The 19,149-nt window shown below is 54.2% G+C and overlaps 1 protein-coding gene across 2 annotated transcripts; it reads left to right on the top strand.

Moving 5' to 3' along the window:
• The first annotated feature begins 9,502 nt into the window (after positions 1–9,502).
• MTHFD2 (methylenetetrahydrofolate dehydrogenase (NADP+ dependent) 2, methenyltetrahydrofolate cyclohydrolase) lies at positions 9,503–17,456 on the top strand. 2 transcript variants are annotated; one of them, XM_087762859.1, is made up of 8 exons: positions 9,503–9,636; positions 12,194–12,378; positions 13,271–13,393; positions 13,861–14,013; positions 14,098–14,205; positions 14,592–14,684; positions 16,017–16,142; positions 16,943–17,456. In XM_087762859.1, the coding sequence occupies exons 1-8, from the start codon at positions 9,551–9,553 to the stop codon at positions 17,080–17,082; spliced, it is 1,014 nt and encodes a 337-aa protein (XP_087618985.1). In that variant the 5' UTR covers positions 9,503–9,550; the 3' UTR covers positions 17,083–17,456. The 2 variants fall into 2 exon arrangements, with proteins under 2 accessions (XP_087618985.1, XP_087618986.1); XM_087762860.1 differs by lacking the exon at positions 14,098–14,205.
• The last annotated feature ends 1,693 nt before the right edge of the window (positions 17,457–19,149 follow it).

Genomic DNA, 19,149 nt, shown 5'->3' with positions numbered 1-19,149 from the left:
CCCTCCCCATGGGCCCGGGGGACTCCCCCGTGGGGCTGAGGACCCCCAGAGCCCTCTCCCCATGAGCCTGGGGACTCCCCCGCGGGGCTGGGGACCCCCAGAGCCCCCTCCCCATGAGCCTGGGGACTCCCCCGTGGGGCTGGGGACCCCCAGACCCCCCTCCCCATGAGCCTGGGGACTCCCCCGTGGGGCTGGGGACCCCCAGAGCCCCCTCCCCATGGGCCCGGGGGACTCCCCCGTGGGGCTGGGGACCCCCAGACCCCCCTCCCCATGAGCCAGGGGACTCCCCCGTGGGGCTGGGGACCCCCAGAGCCCTCTCCCCATGAGCCTGGGGACTCCCCCGCGGGGCTGGGGACCCCCAGAGCCCCCTCCCCATGAGCCTGGGGACTCCCCCGTGGGGCTGGGGACCCCCAGACCCCCCTCCCCATGAGCCAGGGGACTCCCCCGTGGGGCTGGGGACCCCCAGAGCCCCCTCCCCATGGGCCCGGGGGACTCCCCCGTGGGGCTGGGGACCCCCAGAGCCCCCTCCCCATGAGCCAGGGGACTCCCCCGTGGGGCTGGGGACCCCCAGAGCCCCCTCCCCATGGGCCCGGGGGACTCCCCCGTGGGGCTGGGGACCCCCAGACCCCCCTCCCCATGAGCCTGGGGGCTCCCCCGTGGGGCTGGGGGCCCCCAGGCCCCCCTCCCCATGGGCCCCGGGGGCGCCCCCGGGGGGGTGGGGGCCCCGAGACCCCCCTCCCCATGAGCCAGGGGACTCCCCCGTGGGGCTGGGGACCCCCAGAGCCCTCTCCCCATGAGCCTGGGGACTCCCCCGCGGGGCTGGGGACCCCCAGAGCCCCCTCCCCATGAGCCTGGGGACTCCCCCGCGGGGCTGGGGACCCCCAGAGCCCTCTCCCCATGAGCCTGGGGACTCCCCCGTGGGGCTGGGGACCCCCAGACCCCCCTCCCCATGAGCCTGGGGACTCCCCCGTGGGGCTGGGGACCCCCAGACCCCCCTCTCCATCGGCCCGGGGGACTCCCCCGTGGGGCTGGGGACCCCCAGAGCCCCCTCCCCATGGGCCCGGGGGACTCCCCCGTGGGGCTGGGGACCCCCAGACCCCCCTTCCCATGAGCCAGGGGACTCCCCCGTGGGGCTGGGGCCCCCAGACCCCCCTCCCCATCGGCCCGGGGGACTCCCCCGTGGGGCTGGGGACCCCCAGAGCCCCCTCCCCATGGCCCCGGGGGACTCCCCCGTGGGGCTGGGGACCCCCAGACCCCCCTCCCCATGAGCCAGGGGACTCCCCCGTGGGGCTGGGGACCCCCAGAGCCCTCTCCCCATGAGCCTGGGGACTCCCCCGCGGGGCTGGGGACCCCCAGAGCCCCCTCCCCATGAGCCTGGGGACTCCCCCGTGGGGCTGGGGACCCCCAGACCCCCCTCCCCATGAGCCTGGGGACTCCCCCGTGGGGCTGGGGACCCCCAGACCCCCCTCCCCATGGGCCCGGGGGACTCCCCCGTGGGGCTGGGGACCCCCAGAGCCCCCTCCCCATGGGCCCGGGGGACTCCCCCGTGGGGCTGGGGGCCCCCGGACCCCCCCCCCATGAGCCTGGGGACTCCCCCGTGGGGCTGGGGACCCCCAGAGCCCTCTCCCCATGAGCCTGGGGACTCCCCCGCGGGGCTGGGGACCCCCAGAGCCCCCTCCCCATGAGCCTGGGGACTCCCCCGTGGGGCTGGGGACCCCCAGAGCCCCCTCCCCATGGGCCAGGGGACTCCCCCGCGGGGCTGGGGACCCCCAGAGCCCCCTCCCCATGGGCCCGGGGGACTCCCCCGTGGGGCTGGGGACCCCCAGACCCCCCTCCCCATGAGCCTGGGGACTCCCCCGTGGGGCTGGGGACCCCCAGAGCCCTCTCCCCATGAGCCTGGGGACTCCCCCGTGGGGCTGGGGACCCCCAGAGCCCCATCCCCATGGGCCTGGGGGACTCCCCCGTGGGGCTGGGGACCCCCAGAGCCCCCTCGTCATGGGCCTGGGCAGCCTTCCACCATGGACGTTCCTCCCCCAGGGTCCGCCCCAACTCACAGGCACTTGCCCACACCCCCCAACCCTCCCCCTGACCACCACCATCTTATTTCAGCACCTCCTTTTTGGCGTCGCATCAGGCTGGACCCGTACACCCCATCCATCCCCCTGACCAACTTCACAGACTGAAATTCCCCCAAAACATCCTAAAGTTTGTCAAACCCTTTTCCCAGGGCTGATTTCTGCAGGTTTTTACCCTTTTTTGCAGCCACGTGTCCCCTCCAGATCTTGTCTTAGCAAGGAGCTGCTGTTATTGACCTAAATAATTAATTTTAAAACCAGGGAGTGACCGTGACCACTCTAAACAAGTTGAAAACTAAAATAAACACCGTGAGGTTATTTTATGTAGCAAACACTACACATCAAGGTTATCCCCCTAGATCTCCAGCCGACCCGGGCTTTATACCCCCAGCAGTAGGTGTGTCATGTTATAAGGGGCGGAGACAAGGGAGGGTCGACCCTTAACTCTTTCCGTACAGCACGTGATCTTCCGGTCGCCAGCCCTTATCTTTACTACATTTCCCCCTCCCTTAGCTCCAGTAGTTCTGGATCTTGCTGGGGAAGCTGCGTGTAAAATAATCGATATATGGTAAGACTTATACAGACACGCATCCGTTACGTTCATAGATTTTGCCCAGTCCAGCCAGTAGTTCGTCGCGGCTCCCTCATTACTCCCCCACACCATCAGGATGCATAGGGAAATGGTAACCTGTCAAGATAAGACTCAATAGATTGATTAATGTCTATACGGTCGAATATTTCGACTGGGTACCCATTCTAGCGTCCCTTTCTCGGTTTGCACACACGCATACCCACGTCCCAAGCAACGGAGGGAATAAGGGCCCCCCATTCACGGGTTTGCAGGTCCCGTACTTGAACCAAAGGGTAAGGCCCTTCGTTCTCATCGAGCCGGAAATGTGCCTGGGTTGCAGTCTGGGTTTTATAGGTGTTCCCTCGAATGGTATGATTTAAGGTAATTAGTGCCGTCGTCAACAGACGCTGTGCCCGAAATAAGGGAGGGTCAAGGGGAGGGGGAACCCTGTTCCTGGGCTTCTCTTTTCCCCCTCCCTAAGTCGGTCGAGTAACTCTTTTAATGTGCGGTGCGCGCGTTCTACAATGCTTTGGCCCGTACTGTTACAGGGAATGCCATGACTCAACTGAATATCCCAGCGCGCGCAAAAGTCCTTTGTCTTCTTGCTGACATATGCCGCTCCATTATCTGTTTTAATTTTTGTGGGATGCCAAGTTGCGCCATACAGTCCTGCCAATGTAAAATAACTGAGAGAGCATTTTGTTTAGCATGCATAGTCGCTAAAATAACTCCACTGCAGGTATCAACTGTGACATGCAGATACTTACGTGGATTAAAGGGTTCATAAATCGTAACATCAGACTGCCATATTTGGTTGGGCTGCAACCCTCGAGGGTTTACCCCTGCCTCCCAGAGGGGACCTTTGGAACACACAGGACAAGCAGCAATCACAGAGCGAGCATCTTGCAACGTAATGCCAGCGAGCCTAGCTAAACCGCGAGCTCCACAGTGGAGGAGCTCATGCAGGCGGAAAGCTCGCCTTAGGTTAGAAGTTTCTTCAACCGCCAGTACACTCTTTGCTAAGCTGTCCGCTATTTCATTCCCAGCAGAAAGAAAACTCGGTATGGAACTATGACTATTAACATGGATAGGACAGACAGGAGCGGTTCTCATTTGCAGTGCGGTGAGCAACATTCCGGCAATCTCTGACGTTGCCCCAAGTGCCCATCGGCACTTCTTCAGTAACTTATATACATAGCAAGAGTCTGTGATTAGATCCAAGGCCTCTTCGGGCCATTGAGTGAGAGCCATCCATACCGCTTTGGCCTCAAGATACTGCACGGATTGCCCTTGATCTTGATAACTAATGTGGGTCCACTGACCATCCTCCTGCCATGTAACGACAGCTTTCCCAGTAATCGATGACGCGTCGGTAAAAACTGTGCGGCCTCCGGTGGGTTGTTCAACTATGGCACTAGCTGGCAAAAAATGGAGTACCTGGATTATCTCCCCACAGGGGTGTGGTCTTAGACCTTCAATACGACCCGTAAATTCAGCTATCGCCGCTTGCAGGAGCCCCACTTGTGGAAGTACCAACTCCCACTGTGCCAAAGAACAGGGCAATGCGATGACCTCCGGGTCCTTCCCTGTTAAGTGTTGAGTTTGCCTCCGACAGCGGAGAATAAGCTGGGATAATAATGTTGGCCAAGAAATTAAAGCCGTCTTTGGTTTGCCTTGATACAACCAAGCAAAAGGCCAGCCTTGTCACCATTATTTTGAATTAGTAAACCATGGCCAGCGGTATCGGTCATGTAAATCAGGGCAGTGACCGGTTGTTCAGGTGTAAATCGAGCGAGACCCCAATGCTGGGCTCGCTCCATAATTGTCCTAAGAATCTCCTGATGGTTTCTTGAAAGAGTCCTTGGAGCTAGGGGGGAATCTCCTCCTTTCAGGAGTTGATATAAGGTAGTCATTTCTGCCTCAGATATTGGAATAAAGTTTCTAAGCCACAATAGTTGTCCAATTAATTTTTGTGCCTCATGGAGTGTTGTCACTGTAGTCCGAATTTCAAATGATTGTGCTGTCACGCTTCGTGGCCTCAGTTGAGTACCTAAATACTTTACTGCACGCCCTACCTGTGTTTTCCGAGGCTCAATGTGTAATCCATGTCGCTCCAAACTGACTATCAGCTGCACGCGTGCCTTTTCCAGTAACTCCTCTTGGTTGGACGCCAGTAACACGTCATCCATGTAATGGAAAATGATGACCGTAGGGAAATTTTCTCGAATAGGGCGTATCGCAGCAGCTACAGCAATTTGACACAAGACTGGTGAGTTTTTCATGCCCTGGGGTAACACCTTCCATTGATATCTGGCGCACGGGTGTTGATTGTTAGGCTCAGGAACAGTAAAGGCAAAGCGTACTCTATCTTCTTCATGCAAGGGAACACTAAAAAAGCAATCTCTAATATCTATAACCACTATTTGATAGTCAGGTGGAATCATGGCCGGAGAAGGGAAGGCCCGCTTGTAGCGGACCCATGTCTTGTATACATGCATTAACTGCGCGTAGATCATGTAGCAGTCGCCACGCTCCCGATTTTTTTCTTTATCACGAAAATGGGGGTGTTCCAGGGACTTGTAGAGGGTTCGATGTGTCCTGCGTCAAGTTCTCGTTGTACCAATTGTCGAACAGCCGCCCTCTTTTCCTCTGTCAATGGCCACTGCTCTACCCACACTGGTTTATCTGTCAACCAGGTGAGTTTTAATGGGCGGACACAGGCAGTGGCCATTATGATAAATTTGTACGCAGCACTATATTCATCTTCTGCAAACAACATCGTCCCAAGATGACAATGGGTAACTCAGCAATGACAGGGTTACACCATGCTACCCTAGCTTGTCCAGATTCCGGATCCTTCAACATAATTTGCATTGGGTTCCTGCTTTGATGCGAGGTCTGCATGCCTCCCACGCCTTGCAGCGAACCTCTCGGTTCGAGTGGCCAATCATCTGGCCATAGATGTGATGGGATTACTGTAACATCCGCTCCTGTATCTAAAAGGGCTCTTAACACGAGGCGTGGTGTTCCCCCCAACGCTGGGAGCCATGGGGTAACTATAATATCTACTTCTGGTCGTGTGGTCATGTTTAGGGTGAGTGCCACATACGGCGAGGCTCTATCCCCAGCCTCCTCTATTGCGCGCTCCCATCTCCCCAAGGCAGCTGAGTTGGATATTGCATCATTGGGACCGCAGGCGACTGTGCTGGTCCCGGGGAAGGAGAGACTCCCTGTGCCATACATTGCGCTGCTGTCGTCGGGCCTGCTGAGCTGATCACTGGGGCAGGTGGGGATGGCACGGCCCTCAGCCATCCCCTCTTCTCGTTTCCCCAGCCCGGTCTCCTTTGCTGACTCCCCGATTTGCACTGTCGAGCTCTGTGGCCTAGTCGCCCACAGCGCCAGCATCGTAGGTCTCTCTTTCCTTCCCCTGTTCGCGGGGTGTTTATTTTTGAAGGGCATTGTCGCGCCATGTGTCCTTGCCCCCCACACCTATGGCACATAAGTCGTGCGCCGCGGCAGGCCGCATGGACTGCGGCCACTACCGGTTGCATACTTTGCGCCTGTTCCTGTTCCAGCACATAACGAATCATCTGTGAAAGCGTGGTCCCTATGGGTAACTGTCTTAGCAACACTGCAGTTTGTGGGTTTGCTTGCGTACGTGCACAGTCAAGCAATATTGCCTCCTTAGCCTGCTCAGGAAGTCGAGCAACCTGGAGCGCCGCTTGCAGCCGGTCTAAAAACTTTGTGAAGGGCTCACTTAACGATTGCCGTATTTGGACCCATGGAGGCTCCCTTTTATCAAGAGCTGCGATGATGCGTATTGCTTCCTGGGCAGCTTTCGAAGATGCAGCAAAATCGCGCCCCCGCATTCGCTGAGCCTGTGCCTGAGGAGTTGCGAACTGCCCTTCACCCATCAGCTGCTCTAAAGTCACTCCTGCCATGGGATGGTTGGCCTGTTGCGCCTCAATAACAACTTGGGTGCACCGATTCCTCCACTCCTCCCTAAACAATACCATCATCGAGGGGGTCAATACGGCCCGCATCAACTGAATGATATCAAAAGGTGCAAGTGGCGTTGCAAAAACACAGTCTAATAGGACTTGGGTCTCTGGGGAATTTAATCCATGACTTTTCACCGTTGTGACCAATTCTTTCACCAACTTTGCATCTAACGGTTGCCACTCATATCCTCCACCTGGGGCTGCTCGGATAGGAAATGCTTGAATCGGAGGGGCCTGGAATCGCACTCCTTCCAAGACACAATTTTTTGCAATCATCTGCCAATCCGTCCCATTTGCCCTCTCTTTCGGCATTCCCCCTGGCATAAGACTTTCCGCATTTGCCACCACCCCTCTCAATCGGCTGATCAATGCCTCGAGTTCCCTTGAAACCTCGTTAGTCCGTCTTGGAAGCGGGGGCGGATGAGCAACAATCGAGGATCCCTCGTCACCCCTTCGCCCTCACTGCTATCAGAGCTCATGGGGTAATCGTGTACAGGCTCCCTCCACTGTGAGGGAATACCAGTTTGATTTCCCATTGCCCCAGGGATAGGGGTTCCCTCTGGGGGCGCAGGTATCACTGGCAGGGGCCGGGGAGGCCTACCACCCCCCCTCGATGTCCTGCGCTCCGCTCTCTGTGTGTCCAGCACTCGTCGATCACTGGGATACAATGGGGCGTCCTCAGGTGTTTTGCCTTCTTTTTGTCCTTCCCGCCATCTTCCTTCACGTAGTTCACGATACTGCTGGGATCCCACATCAGCCCCCGGGACCCAATCCAGCAACCTATCAGTCAGCTCCCTTTCCACACATTGTTGCAACTCGCCCCAGGGGTACTGAGGAAGTGGCAGATCCGCCGGTGCAGGAGGTGCCGAAGGTTCCGTGGGCGGCCGCTCTAAACTCCCCACTTGTATCGGGAACACCTTTCCCGACTCCTTTGTTCCCGCTGCACCATAGTCTCCCTGCACCTCCCCTTCCTCCGTTGGCTCAGCCCCCAGTAACAACGGTTCCGTCTGTGTCCCACAGGCCACTCCTTCCCAGCCAGCCTGTGTCCCCTCCGAAACTAAACTTGTTGGCTTTTCGTTCCCAGGAGATTCCTGCCCCATCAGCACACCACGTGCAGCAGGTCGGCGCCGCCTTGCCGCAAACCCCCGCTTGAGCACCCTTGTCGTTACCGACTTTAGTACCTTTATGAGTTCCGCGAGCTCCATCGCTGTTGCCTGATCACGTCGGGGTCACCACTGTGTAGCAAACACTACACATCAAGGTTATCCCCCTAGATCTCCAGCCGACCCGGGCTTTATACCCCCAGCAGTAGGTGTGTCATGTTATAAGGGGCGGAGACAAGGGAGGGTCGACCCTTAACTCTTTCCGTACAGCACGTGATCTTCCGGTCGCCAGCCCTTATCTTTACTACAATTTTAGCTCGCAGCCAGGCTGCCTGCCACCGCTCTCACAAGCAGCACGGTATGGAGCCGGCTCCGCTGGGGCATGACACAGGGACGGCGGCTGGTGATCCTCTGTGTTTATGACACTCAGGGAGGTGTAAAAACCTTTCCAGACTTTACGAAGCACGTCAATGACTTCAGAATAAACCTCCAAGGCCGCTTCTCACAGCTGAAGGGGTACATAGGGTAAAGCTAAGAAGAATAAACACGCAGGGAACAGCTAAACCCGCTCAGCACGGGTTCCCAAGGACTCACAGACTCTTCTTTTACGTCTTCTCTGTGCAGGTTTCTTGCTTCCTTCTCTGCAATACCAGGGAGCATCATTTGCACCCGTCCCAACCCAATCCAGTGCCGTGGGCTGGCAGATGCCTCACGGCACCTGTCAAAAAATAAGTTAATAGCATTTAGTTTTGCACAAAAGCATTTAATTTTTCCACCAGCAGAGAGCACAGCCAGAAACGGCAGAGAAATGCAAACGGTGAGTAACGGCTCCCTCTCGCCATCCACGGATGCTGACGGCCAGTCGCCCCGCGCCTGCTCGGGTGCGGGATCTGGCTTCATGTCCTGCTGTGCCAGGACGGCTGGGAGCTGGGAACGCCTGGAGCTGGGAGCACCGGGCTCGCCCCCCAGTTTTGTGATGCTCGAGGAGGGGTGGGACGATACCAGTGACATCCTGCAGTGAAAATCTCCCCTATTTTTCAGCAGCTAAACTGCCTGTCCCGGTGTCAGCCCCAATCCCAGCTCTAACCCCAGCCCCGCTCCCAGCCCCAATCCTAACCCCAATCCCATTCTCCCCCTCAACCCTAACCCCAAACCCAACCCAAATCGCAGCCTTAAACATACTCATGGTCCCGTGTTTAATCTCATCCCAATCCCAGACTCGAGCCTATCCCTAGCCCCAGTCCCAGCCCTAACTCCAATCCCAGCTCTAACCCCAGTCCCAGCCCCATCCCATTCTCCTTCTCAGACCTAATCCCACCCGATCCCCAACCCAAACCGCAGCCCTAAACCTGACCCCCAGCCCAGCCCTAATCCCGACCCCGACCCCAACCCTGACCTAACCCCCTGCCCCGTCCTGGCCCCGCCCCGGCCCCGCCCCGCGGCGACGCAACCCGCAACCCCTCTTGGCCCCCCCGGGCCCAGCCAATGAGCGCTGCCGTGCCCAATTAGGGAGGAGAAGCCCTGCCCGTCTCCACCAATCACGCCCCCCCTCCTCCTTCGGCCCCGCCCACCCCCTCTCCCGAGCTCCTCTCTCCCTCTACCCCAATCGCAGCCGGGGAGCGCCCGCTCCGTCCCGCCCCCTCCCTCTCCGCCGCCATTCAACTCTCCCCTCCGCGCCGCTCGCCACCGCGATTGGCTGCCGCCGGCCGCGAGGAGGGGCGGGGCTGGACCCTCCGCGGTATATAAGGCGGCGGGCGGCGCGGAGGGGAGCACCGTCGCCTCACGTCTTTCGGTGCGGCAATGGCGACCGCGCTCTGCCCGCTCCGTGCCCTCGGCCGCGTCGCGCTGCGCCCCCGCGGCCGCCGCCTCCATCTCAGCGCGACCAGGTACGGCCCGGCCCGGCCTGCCCCGGGCGGAGGGGGTTGTGTCGGGAAGGGGGGAAGCGGAGCCCGCCCGCCTCCTCCGCCTGATCCCGGCGCAGGGCGGGTTGAGGAGGGGGAGGCCCGGCCGGGCCCTCACCCACCGGGCCGGGGTAGGCCCGGCCCTCCGCTGTCGGTACCGGGAATGAATGAGGCGGGCCCCCAGCGGCCGCCCCGGGCGGTGCAGGCTGATGAAATCCCGCTCCCGCCTTGCATGGTGTCTGCCGGGCTCCCGCCTCTCCCCCCGCAGGGGGGCACCGGCCCCTCCCCGCACCCCCAGAGGGGCCTCTCGGGCCCCAAGCCCCGCTCTCACTCCCGATTTAAGTGGTGTGAGGGACCGGAGACCCCCGAGCATCCCGCCCGTGCCTCTGGCCGTGCACCGAGTGCCTCTTCCCCCTTCCATTTCTGCACCATCCCCGTGGGTTTTGCTCTCATGCACCAAAACAGCCCTTGAGGGAGCTGCTGCTGCTGCTCGGGTGCTTTGGTTTCGCTGCGGTTCCCTACTCTAAACAGAGCTCTGAGCTCTTATTTTGGCTTCCCTGTAGCTCACAGGGGGGTTGCTGGTGGTTGTCCCCATCCCCTGGGAGCCCAGGCTGGGCACCCTGGCCTCAGGCTTATGTAAAGGGAAGATTCAGGTAGGCTCTTGGCATGAGGTGTCTCTGATTCAATGAATTCTCCTTCCCCTAGCTTGCCAGGCACTCATAATAATTCCTTTTACATCTAAATAGACACATAGTACTTTAGCGCATGTTTAGCTCTGAAGCTAAAATTAGAATTAGAGGGCCAGTGGGCTCAGCTGGTCTGGGATGGGGTTTTGCTGGTTGTTGCTAAATGAGTTGGACTGGGGTGATTGCTGCTAGGGATGAAGTAGCACTTAATTCCCAGTAAATAAGGAAAACTACATATTTGAGTAGGTCAAGGATTGAAAAAGCACAAAAGATCCTCTGCATTTCTAAGTATTTAAGCAAAAGGCTTTCCTACCTGGTGTGGCTCTCGTGGTGGCTGTCCCCAAAGCTTCAGGATTGTACCTAGAGAAAGTCAGAAAACAGCAGTGTTGGACTTAGCGCAGGATCCTGGTAGGAGAAGGTCTGTACACCAGGCAGTTGATGGATTTTTGAGGAGAAACTGTAGCAATTCAGTTTGCTTCAATTGGATGGTGTGGTGCAGGGAGGGTTGGAAACTCTGCTTGGTGCTGTCAGGCTTTCTCCCGTGGGTCAGTCATCTCCTGGATTCCTGTGGCAAGTTGAGTAGCTTGTAGAGTTGTGATGCATATTGCTTGGCAATTGCTTCAGAAACAGGCTGCTCCTCGTGATTTGGGAAGGCAGCATAAATGACACAGTAACGCTGTGGGGAGCATCTTTGCCTGCCCCGGCTCAGAGGTAGGAATAATTGGGCAAGTGAGTAAGGTGCTCGTCATGAGGCCTTGCAGCAAGGCAAGACTTAAATGCTATAGTGAAGTCTAGAAGTGAAGCTTGTGAAGGTGAATCCTTTTGTAAAGGGATTAGTGAATGAGAATGATGTTCAAGTAAAAATTATAGTGATTACCTGAAGGAAAAAACCCAGGCGTGAGCAGTGTGGACAGCCTGTTGTGAGTGGGGACTGGCAGCCATGGCCTCCCAGCTAGCTGTAGGTCAAGCCAGCCTTTGTATATACTGCAGCATGTCCAGTTGCCTGGAATGCATTTGGCAGTGACTAGATATTCCTGTTACCAATTTAGACTAGAAATATATATGAGGAGCTGTTTTGACATGGTTCGAATGGGCAAATGTCCCTTCTACTCTGGCTAGATGTTGGAGTCTGCCAGAGGGGGTGAAACCATGTGCCCCCAGCCCAGCTTTAACAGCCTGAAGACACCATGGTAGTGGTGGCAGCAATTACTTGAGCAGGGGAGGGCATGAGATTGGCTTGCGCAAGGTGCGAGCTGTGCTAGATGGGCCGATGGTCTCGCCGAGGAATTTGTGGGGGACGAGGATCTCAGGAACAGCACTCTGCACAGAAGCGCAGCACACTGTGCTTCCCACGCTGCGTCTAACAAGCCAGAATTACTCAATAGCCCTCTTTGGCAGTGGACGCTTCACTTAAGTAGAGTGAGTTCTGCTTTGTGTAAGTCCTTTGTAGTGAAGCTGTCATGTCTTCACAAGGAACGGATGACCAGCTTTCTAAAAATGGAAGCTAATAGTATCTTAGCTTGAAACACGCACCAGGTGAATGATCTGTATGGACTCTTGGCCTTGCAGAGAAGAATAGCGTGTACGCTTTGTCAGGCTGCACAAATAAGTTGGTCCCTCCGGCAGTCTTGTTTGCTGATCCCGGCTTTGGGCAGCAAAGCTGTAAACTAAGACTGACATATGCTTCTTAACATGATTTGGCATAAAGGTGCAATAGCTTTGTACAGAGCTTGAGTAAAAGAGCCTCTTCTGCCCTGGCTTGCAGTTGGCATCTGTTCTTCCTGGTCTGTGTTGCACAGACCTTGGATTTGGTTATAATGATGCTGACTGCTTTGGTAACACTTTCTCTGTTGCAGAAATGATGCAGTTGTGATTTCTGGAAGGAAGCTGGCCCGGCAGATCAGGCAGGAAGCCTGTCATGAGGTTGAGCAGTGGGTAGCAGCTGGAAACAAGAGGCCTCACCTCAGCGTTGTTCTTGTGGGTGAAAATCCAGCGAGTCACTCCTACGTGCTGAACAAAACCAAAGCAGCTGCTGATGTTGGTATGTCTTGCACTCTGTTCTGAAAACGTGGAGCAAATGACTGTTTTATCTTGCTTTAGTTGGGAATCCTCTGTGCTGGAGACTGGGGGAAGCTTTTTGGGACACATCCACCTGGCAGCTTTTTACTTCAGCTGCATGGCAGTCCACGTTGGCCCCAGCATTTGCTGTGACTCTTCTGGCTGCCTTCATTGTTGTACTGAGATGTATTAATAAACACGGTTCATATGTGCGTTGTGCCATTTAAATCCTTTAGGGCAACATCAAGCTCTGTAGTTTGGATTTTCAGTCTTCCTAGGGCCATATAAAGCCCAGACAGGGCTCTGATTTGCCTTCTTTCCTCAACTGCCTGAGATGCAATCATTGTTCAGCAGCCTTGCTACCCTGTGACTCCTTCCAATCTTGCAAGCCAAGGTCCTGCTTGGTGTTCAGCCAAGTGTGCTTCTGGAGAAAATGTGCTGAAAGGGGCTAGGGGGCAATGAATGATTTAATTTCTCCTTGGGTTCTGTGCTGCCAAAGCCTTCTTTGGAGCTGAGATTTTTAGGCTAACATCCTCTTCTTACTGTGTCAAGAGGGACCACAGGATGTGGGTTGCATCTTCATCACAGCACACTTTGGTTAGGTTTCTCCCTGCACTCGGAGGATCTCTGCTTTCAAATAGTCTTTCCCAGGCCATTAGACCAATAGTAATGGTCCTTAACCGTAACTCACAAGGCTTGTGAAGGCCTCCAGCCTGGAAGGTGCTCGTTGTTACACAAACCATACAGTCCTTGGTGTGTGCCTATCAGATCTGGTAGAGCAATGAAACAGGGCAGCTTGAATCTGCATGGATTAAGTGGCTCTCCTGCTTGTGTACACGTGGCTCTCTAATGTGGCGCTTTCAATGATTGTGCAGGAATCGGCAGTGAAACCATCCTCAGGCCAGCTTCTATTACTGAAGAGGAGCTGCTGGATTTGATCAGCAAACTCAATAATGATGCCAATGTGGATGGCCTGTTAGTACAGCTTCCTTTACCCGGTGAGTAGCTAGATTTCAATCTGTTTCATTTTTTCATAAAGCTTTTAAGGGTTTGTATGTGCCAGAAGGAGGAGCAGCAGCACAGGGGCTATCCTGTGACATGGGAGGTGGCACTCTGCCATGATGCAGCTTAAAGAGGTTGATGCAGCTACTCCATCACACAGCTGCCTGTACGAGTTAAGTTGCTGGGGGTCAAAGAAATCTGTTCTTGTGTAGGGAGTATCAGCTTCCAGAGCCAGAAACTTGAACTTGGTTGTGACACTGAGGCTGCCTAAAAATACCCTCTCGGCATTAGTGACACTGTGGTTCCAGTTCCCTTCTGCTGGGAGCTGTTAGCCTTGAGCTTGCTAGAAGTCTTGAGCTTCCAAACTCTGAAGGGGCTGGTGCAGCAGGTCAGGGCCCTGGCTGACTGCAAAGAGCAGGTTTTTGGCTGATCCCTAGGGTTAGAGCTTTTTGTTCGCTTCCAGAACATATTGATGAGCGCAAGATTTGCAACGCTGTGACTCCAGACAAAGACGTTGATGGCTTTCATGTGATAAACGTGGGGCGCATGTGCCTTGACCAGTACTCCATGCTGCCGGCTACCCCCTGGGGGGTGTGGGAGATCATTAAGAGAACTGGTAAGCTGCTCCTGCAGTATTTGGCTGCTGTCTGGCATAACTCCAGCTTGTGTTTGTCTTAAGACTCCATCTTGTCCTCTGCAGGCATCCCAACACTGGGGAAGAACGTGGTGGTGGCTGGCAGGTCAAAGAATGTGGGCATGCCCATCGCCATGTTGCTGCATACGGACGGCAGGCACGAGCGCCCGGGAGGTAGGGGCTTGGTTGCCTCGGAAAAGAGCATGCCAGACAGCTGTGGAAGGAAGCCCTCAGTCTGTCACACTGGCCTCTTTGGGCTCTAAACCAGTCCTAGGAGCGCCTTAGGGACTCTGGCACATCACATCGGCTGTGGTCAAGGCTGAGGAGTTAACTCTGCACATAATCAGTCTTGTAACATTTCAGAGCCTTCTTCAGAGAGTCCTTGTCCTCTTCCATCCCAGATCCCTCCCTCTGACTTTGTAGGCTGTTCCCTGGGGTTGGTCATCAGGCTGTGATGTTCCTGATAAATACACAGGTGGTGTTGAAGAGGAAGACTTAGAGAAGTGTCTGGGTTTGAGTAGTACACGTGAATTAAAGCTCCAGTGTAACCACTCTTGCAGGAGATGCCACAGTCACAATATCCCACCGCTACACTCCCAAGGAGCAGCTGAAGCAACACACGATCCGTGCTGATATTGTGGTAGCAGCAGCAGGTAAGACCTGACTCCAACAGCACAGCCAAGGCGCACACAGGGTGCCGCACTGCGGCTTGTGTGGTGTTTCTGATGGGAATCCTTGCTTGCAGGAGACAATCCTGTTGGTATTGAATGTCCTGGGGCCTCCCTAGCTGAAGCAGCTCTGGTGGCTCCTGGCTGTTGGCAGCTGCCCTAGGTGAGGGCTAGGACAGCAGGTGAGGGGCTGTTTGAGCCAGCCAGTTAATCCTGTGATTAAGCCTAGGAGCCACATACTTGCTACAAACAGCTCTGCTAGTAAGATCTTTGCCTTTGAAATGTAAAATAACATCTGGCAGGAGGGGTTGGTGTGCCAGTGAGCACCTGATCAGATCTAGAGAACAGCTACAGGCAGGCTCTGTTACACGTGCAGACAGTTCTGTATTTACGTGGGGAGGAGAAAAAAAATATCAAGGTAGCACCTGCTTACCTAGAGACAGTCAAAATGCTGAGGGACAGCTGCAGTGCTGTCTTCAGAGGACAAGGAGTCACTCGGTGTGCTCTTCTCCAGGCTGTACCCTTGGTGTGGAGGTAGCTCATCAGCAGAGGAGCTGAGCTGATTCGGGGTGTCTGTTTGGCAGCAGAAGCTGGGTGTGGGCCTGTGGGGAGGGAGGAGAGAAAACATTGATTGGAAATTGGGTATGAAGAGACAAGGTGCTGGAAGGATTAACAGTGGTGTTGAAGGTGTTGGCAGTGTAATGATGGCAGAAGTGCTGCTGGCAGATAAATTGTAAAAAGTGGTCAGCAGACCAGAGGAAGGCTTGCATGAAAGTTAACTGAGTGGAGGGTGGGAAGGAGTTCCTTGGCTCAGTCAGCTGGGGAGGCAGTATCTGGCAGAACCAGACAAACACACCCCAGCCTGAAAGGCTGGCTTAGCTGCAAGCTGCTGCTCCCCACCCCTGTCACGCTGGGGGTTTTACAGCCCCTGGGTGAAGTCAGTGCCTCTGCCAGGCTGGGTTGTGGTGGTCTTGGACACCGTTCCAGCTTGCTGACTTAGTGCAGTGCAAAAATGTTGCTGGCTCTGCGGGAACACACAGCCACTGACTTCAAATGTCAGGTTATCAGTAAACCACTCAAATTCCTGACTGAGCTGAACATCAAGGACTAGCGTGGGATTGTGCAACTGTGGGTAGATTTGCATTTCATAGAATGATACGATCATTTAGGTTGGAAAAGACCCTTAAGATTGAGTCCAACTGTTTTGTGAGGCCAGAAGGCCTGGGTGGGTCAAAACATAACGTGAAGATGGGGTGAGGAGGAGCAGGGGGGCTGTTAGATCCACATGCTCATGGTGGTGCTGTTTTCTCCTTGCAGGCATACCCAATCTGATCACAGCTGATATGATCAAAGAAGGAGCTGCAGTGATTGATGTGGGGATAACGAGAGTGCAGGATCCTGTCACTGCCAAACCGAGGCTGGTTGGGGATGTGGATTTTGAAGGTACGGAAAGGCTCTGCATAGGGTTCCTGAGCATTAAACATCAAGGGTGCTGAGAAGGGGAGGAGACAGTCCTGGTTCATGCAACTGAGCAGATGCAGACTGATGCTTATGTTCTCTTGCTTGGTGCATCCAGTATGGCACCATAGGCAAGGGTGCAGCCTTCCTGTAGTATGCCGTGGGAAAGCTCTATGCTGCAAGGCAGAGGAGACTCACCCTGAGTCTAAGCAGTTTGGTTGCTTTGCCTCTCCTCCAATTCATCACACATACTCCTGCTTTTAAATAAAGACACACAGAACTTATTTACCTTCTGGCTTGCTATTCACTGGCCTTGCTCACCACTTAGCTGCAATGGTGCCCAGATGGGCTGTTGTGATCAGCCCTGTACCTCCAGGCGCCTGGTGCAAGACACTGGAACCTCCTTCTGGAAGAAAGAGAGAGGGTGAATGTTTAGACTTAGTACTTCATCGTGGCTGCCCTCAAGGGCACATGTGAAGTCCACATCTAGTCTTGGACTTGACATTTCTGTGCTGGAAATCCCACTATTGGACCTTGCTTTTTGCTTTTCCCCCAGCTTGGGTTTTGCAATTAAGCTTGCTCAGTAGCGGGGACGGACAAACTACAGTTCTCTGCCCTGCCTAACGGGGGGGAAAAAGTCCACCTTGAAACTACTGTTCCTTAGCTGATAATCTTGAAGGAATTTGAGCAATGTTAGACTGGTTGCAGCTTCACACTGGCCAGCCAGCTTGATAAGTGTCGCTGCTCTTGACTCGCATGCTGAGCTCTAGCTTTCCTTCCTGCAGAGGTGAAGAAGAAAGCCAGCTACATCACTCCGGTCCCTGGGGGAGTTGGGCCTGTGACAGTTGCCATGCTGATGAAGAACACCATCATTGCTGCCAAGAAGCTGTTGAAGCCTGAAGAGCTGGAAGCATTAACCGCTTAACGTGGGACTCTCTCTAGCACTGAAAACAACATTCCAAACTGACTCCCAAACAGGCCGATAGAAAATGCAATATTTTTATTTATTGTGTTGGAAGTGGAGTTTCCTGTTCTGAGGACGTAGATATTTATTGGAAGCTGAAGCATATGCACAGTAGTCGTACTAAGGTGTAAGCATCTACACTCCTGGCCTACTCATGCTAGCAAAGCTGCTTTATGTTTAAGCTAGGAAGCCGTCCCTGCTCTTGCAAGTACTAGGCAGTGGTAGGGGTCTTGGGTATGCAGCAACCCTGGGAGCTTGGTGTGATGTTAGCAATCCTGTGGGGAGGTAGAGTGCTGCTCTATGGTACAAAACCAATGGCCTTCATGGTTCTGTTCTCACAGTCTGCCTGGACTGCTTGCATTTGACTTGTGCTGAAGTCTTCTACTCAATGCTGAATGCTTAAGTTAGCTCTTCTGTAGAAGTTACTTGAAAAAAGCCATATGTCTGTTCTTGGCCTGTCTGGGGCCCTGGCCAGTGGCAGATCTGTCGTAACATGTCCTAGTGTGCAGCTAAGCTGTTGTGTGGGGTTTTGTTTTGGTTTTTTTTTTTGGATGGTGACTTTTAAAAAAAGCTTTTTTTTTTTTCTAACCAAAGAACAATGGGGGGTGGGGTGGCTGTTGGTGTCTACATTGGGCACACTGGGGGTTTCCTGGACTGTATTGTAAAGTGTGCAAATAATTAGTGAATAATGCAGGTGAACTCTAAAAGTATGAGAAGAAGAAAAAAAAAAATCCTTACTTCTGTCCTAGAATTATTACTAAGCGAGTTTTTCACTTTTCCCAGAAAAGGAGAGCTGCCCCAGCAACACTTTATTAAAGCACTTGTGACATAAGCTCCCTCTTGCCCCTGCAGAGCAGTTAGACCTGGCTTTTCTGTTGAGTTTAGCTGACATAACTGCTACACACCTCACCAACTTGGCTTAGAAGTAAGATAGTCTTACTTTCATGCCTGAGCAAAACCTGTTCACCTTCCTGACTGTTTCCTGACTACATCACCATGACAGCATAAACTTAGTCCTCTAACAAGTTTGTTTGCAAGCTCTAATTATCCATTGAACATTAACCTTACCTGAGGTTGTGATATGTTGGGCAGGATGGAAAACTTACATGCCGTATTGTTTGTGGGCAGTAAGGTAAGTAAGTCTTGGATTCCTTCCTTTTCATGTATTCCCTGGAAAGAGTCATCCCACCTTTCTGAGAGCAGGAAAGGTTTGTTGTGATGCTAAAGGGCTGCTGAATCAGCACTAACCCCACATTCATGGCCCTCTCCTGGAGGGGAAAGTGCTTATAAAAACACTGAACAAGGGAGTAGGAAAGCTGAGGTTCAAAGGCTCTGCAGCAGAAACACACTAAGAGCTGAGACTCATTGAAACCAGGTTTATTGGGTTGTATCACTGATAAATACAAAATGGCTAAAGTGGTACTGTAATGGAGGTGGCAAATCTGAGGCACTCCCCTGTTTTCATATACAAAAAGTGTGAACCTTGCAAAATCGACAAATTTAGTCAAAACAAGCTGGATGCTAGAGTGGCTTCAGCTCTACTTCATGAAACATTACCAGAGTCCACAAAGCCTTTCTGCGGGGTGTTGTGCAGTAGAGCTGACCTACTGGATAAAGCAAATTAACCTGAATGATTAAAATCATAAGCCTACTTGTACCACACTTCGGCTACCACACAGGAGATAGATTGGTACAAAACGCTACAAAATAGACACAATGCGTTCAAGTTGAAATAGTTCTTAATGTTAACATCAAGCTATGTGGCTCTCGCTTAAGTGGTGACGGGAGTAATACTGTGTTATTTTTCTCACCACGTTTCCTCAGGAAGTGTACTTGAACCAGAAAAAATTGCTATAAATAGGAAACTGCATTCAAGTCTTTCTGTTGGACTCAACTATTTACAGAGAACTGAGGTCTGTCCCACGCAAAGGCTCAGACCAGTTGCAATATTTAACTGGTGTCCCAGAAATCCCCATATGGCTGTTATAAATATCAGGTAGGCTGTTTCTGCTCAGGGGAAGGGTTGGG

Source organism: Nipponia nippon, unplaced genomic scaffold (genome assembly GCF_047370975.1).
Source record: "Nipponia nippon isolate SJK-2023a ecotype South Korea unplaced genomic scaffold, ASM4737097v1 scaffold_27, whole genome shotgun sequence".
NCBI lineage: Eukaryota > Metazoa > Chordata > Aves > Pelecaniformes > Threskiornithidae > Nipponia > Nipponia nippon.
The sequence above is the reverse complement of the archived record's forward strand: the minus strand, read 5'-3'. Positions and strand labels throughout refer to the sequence as shown.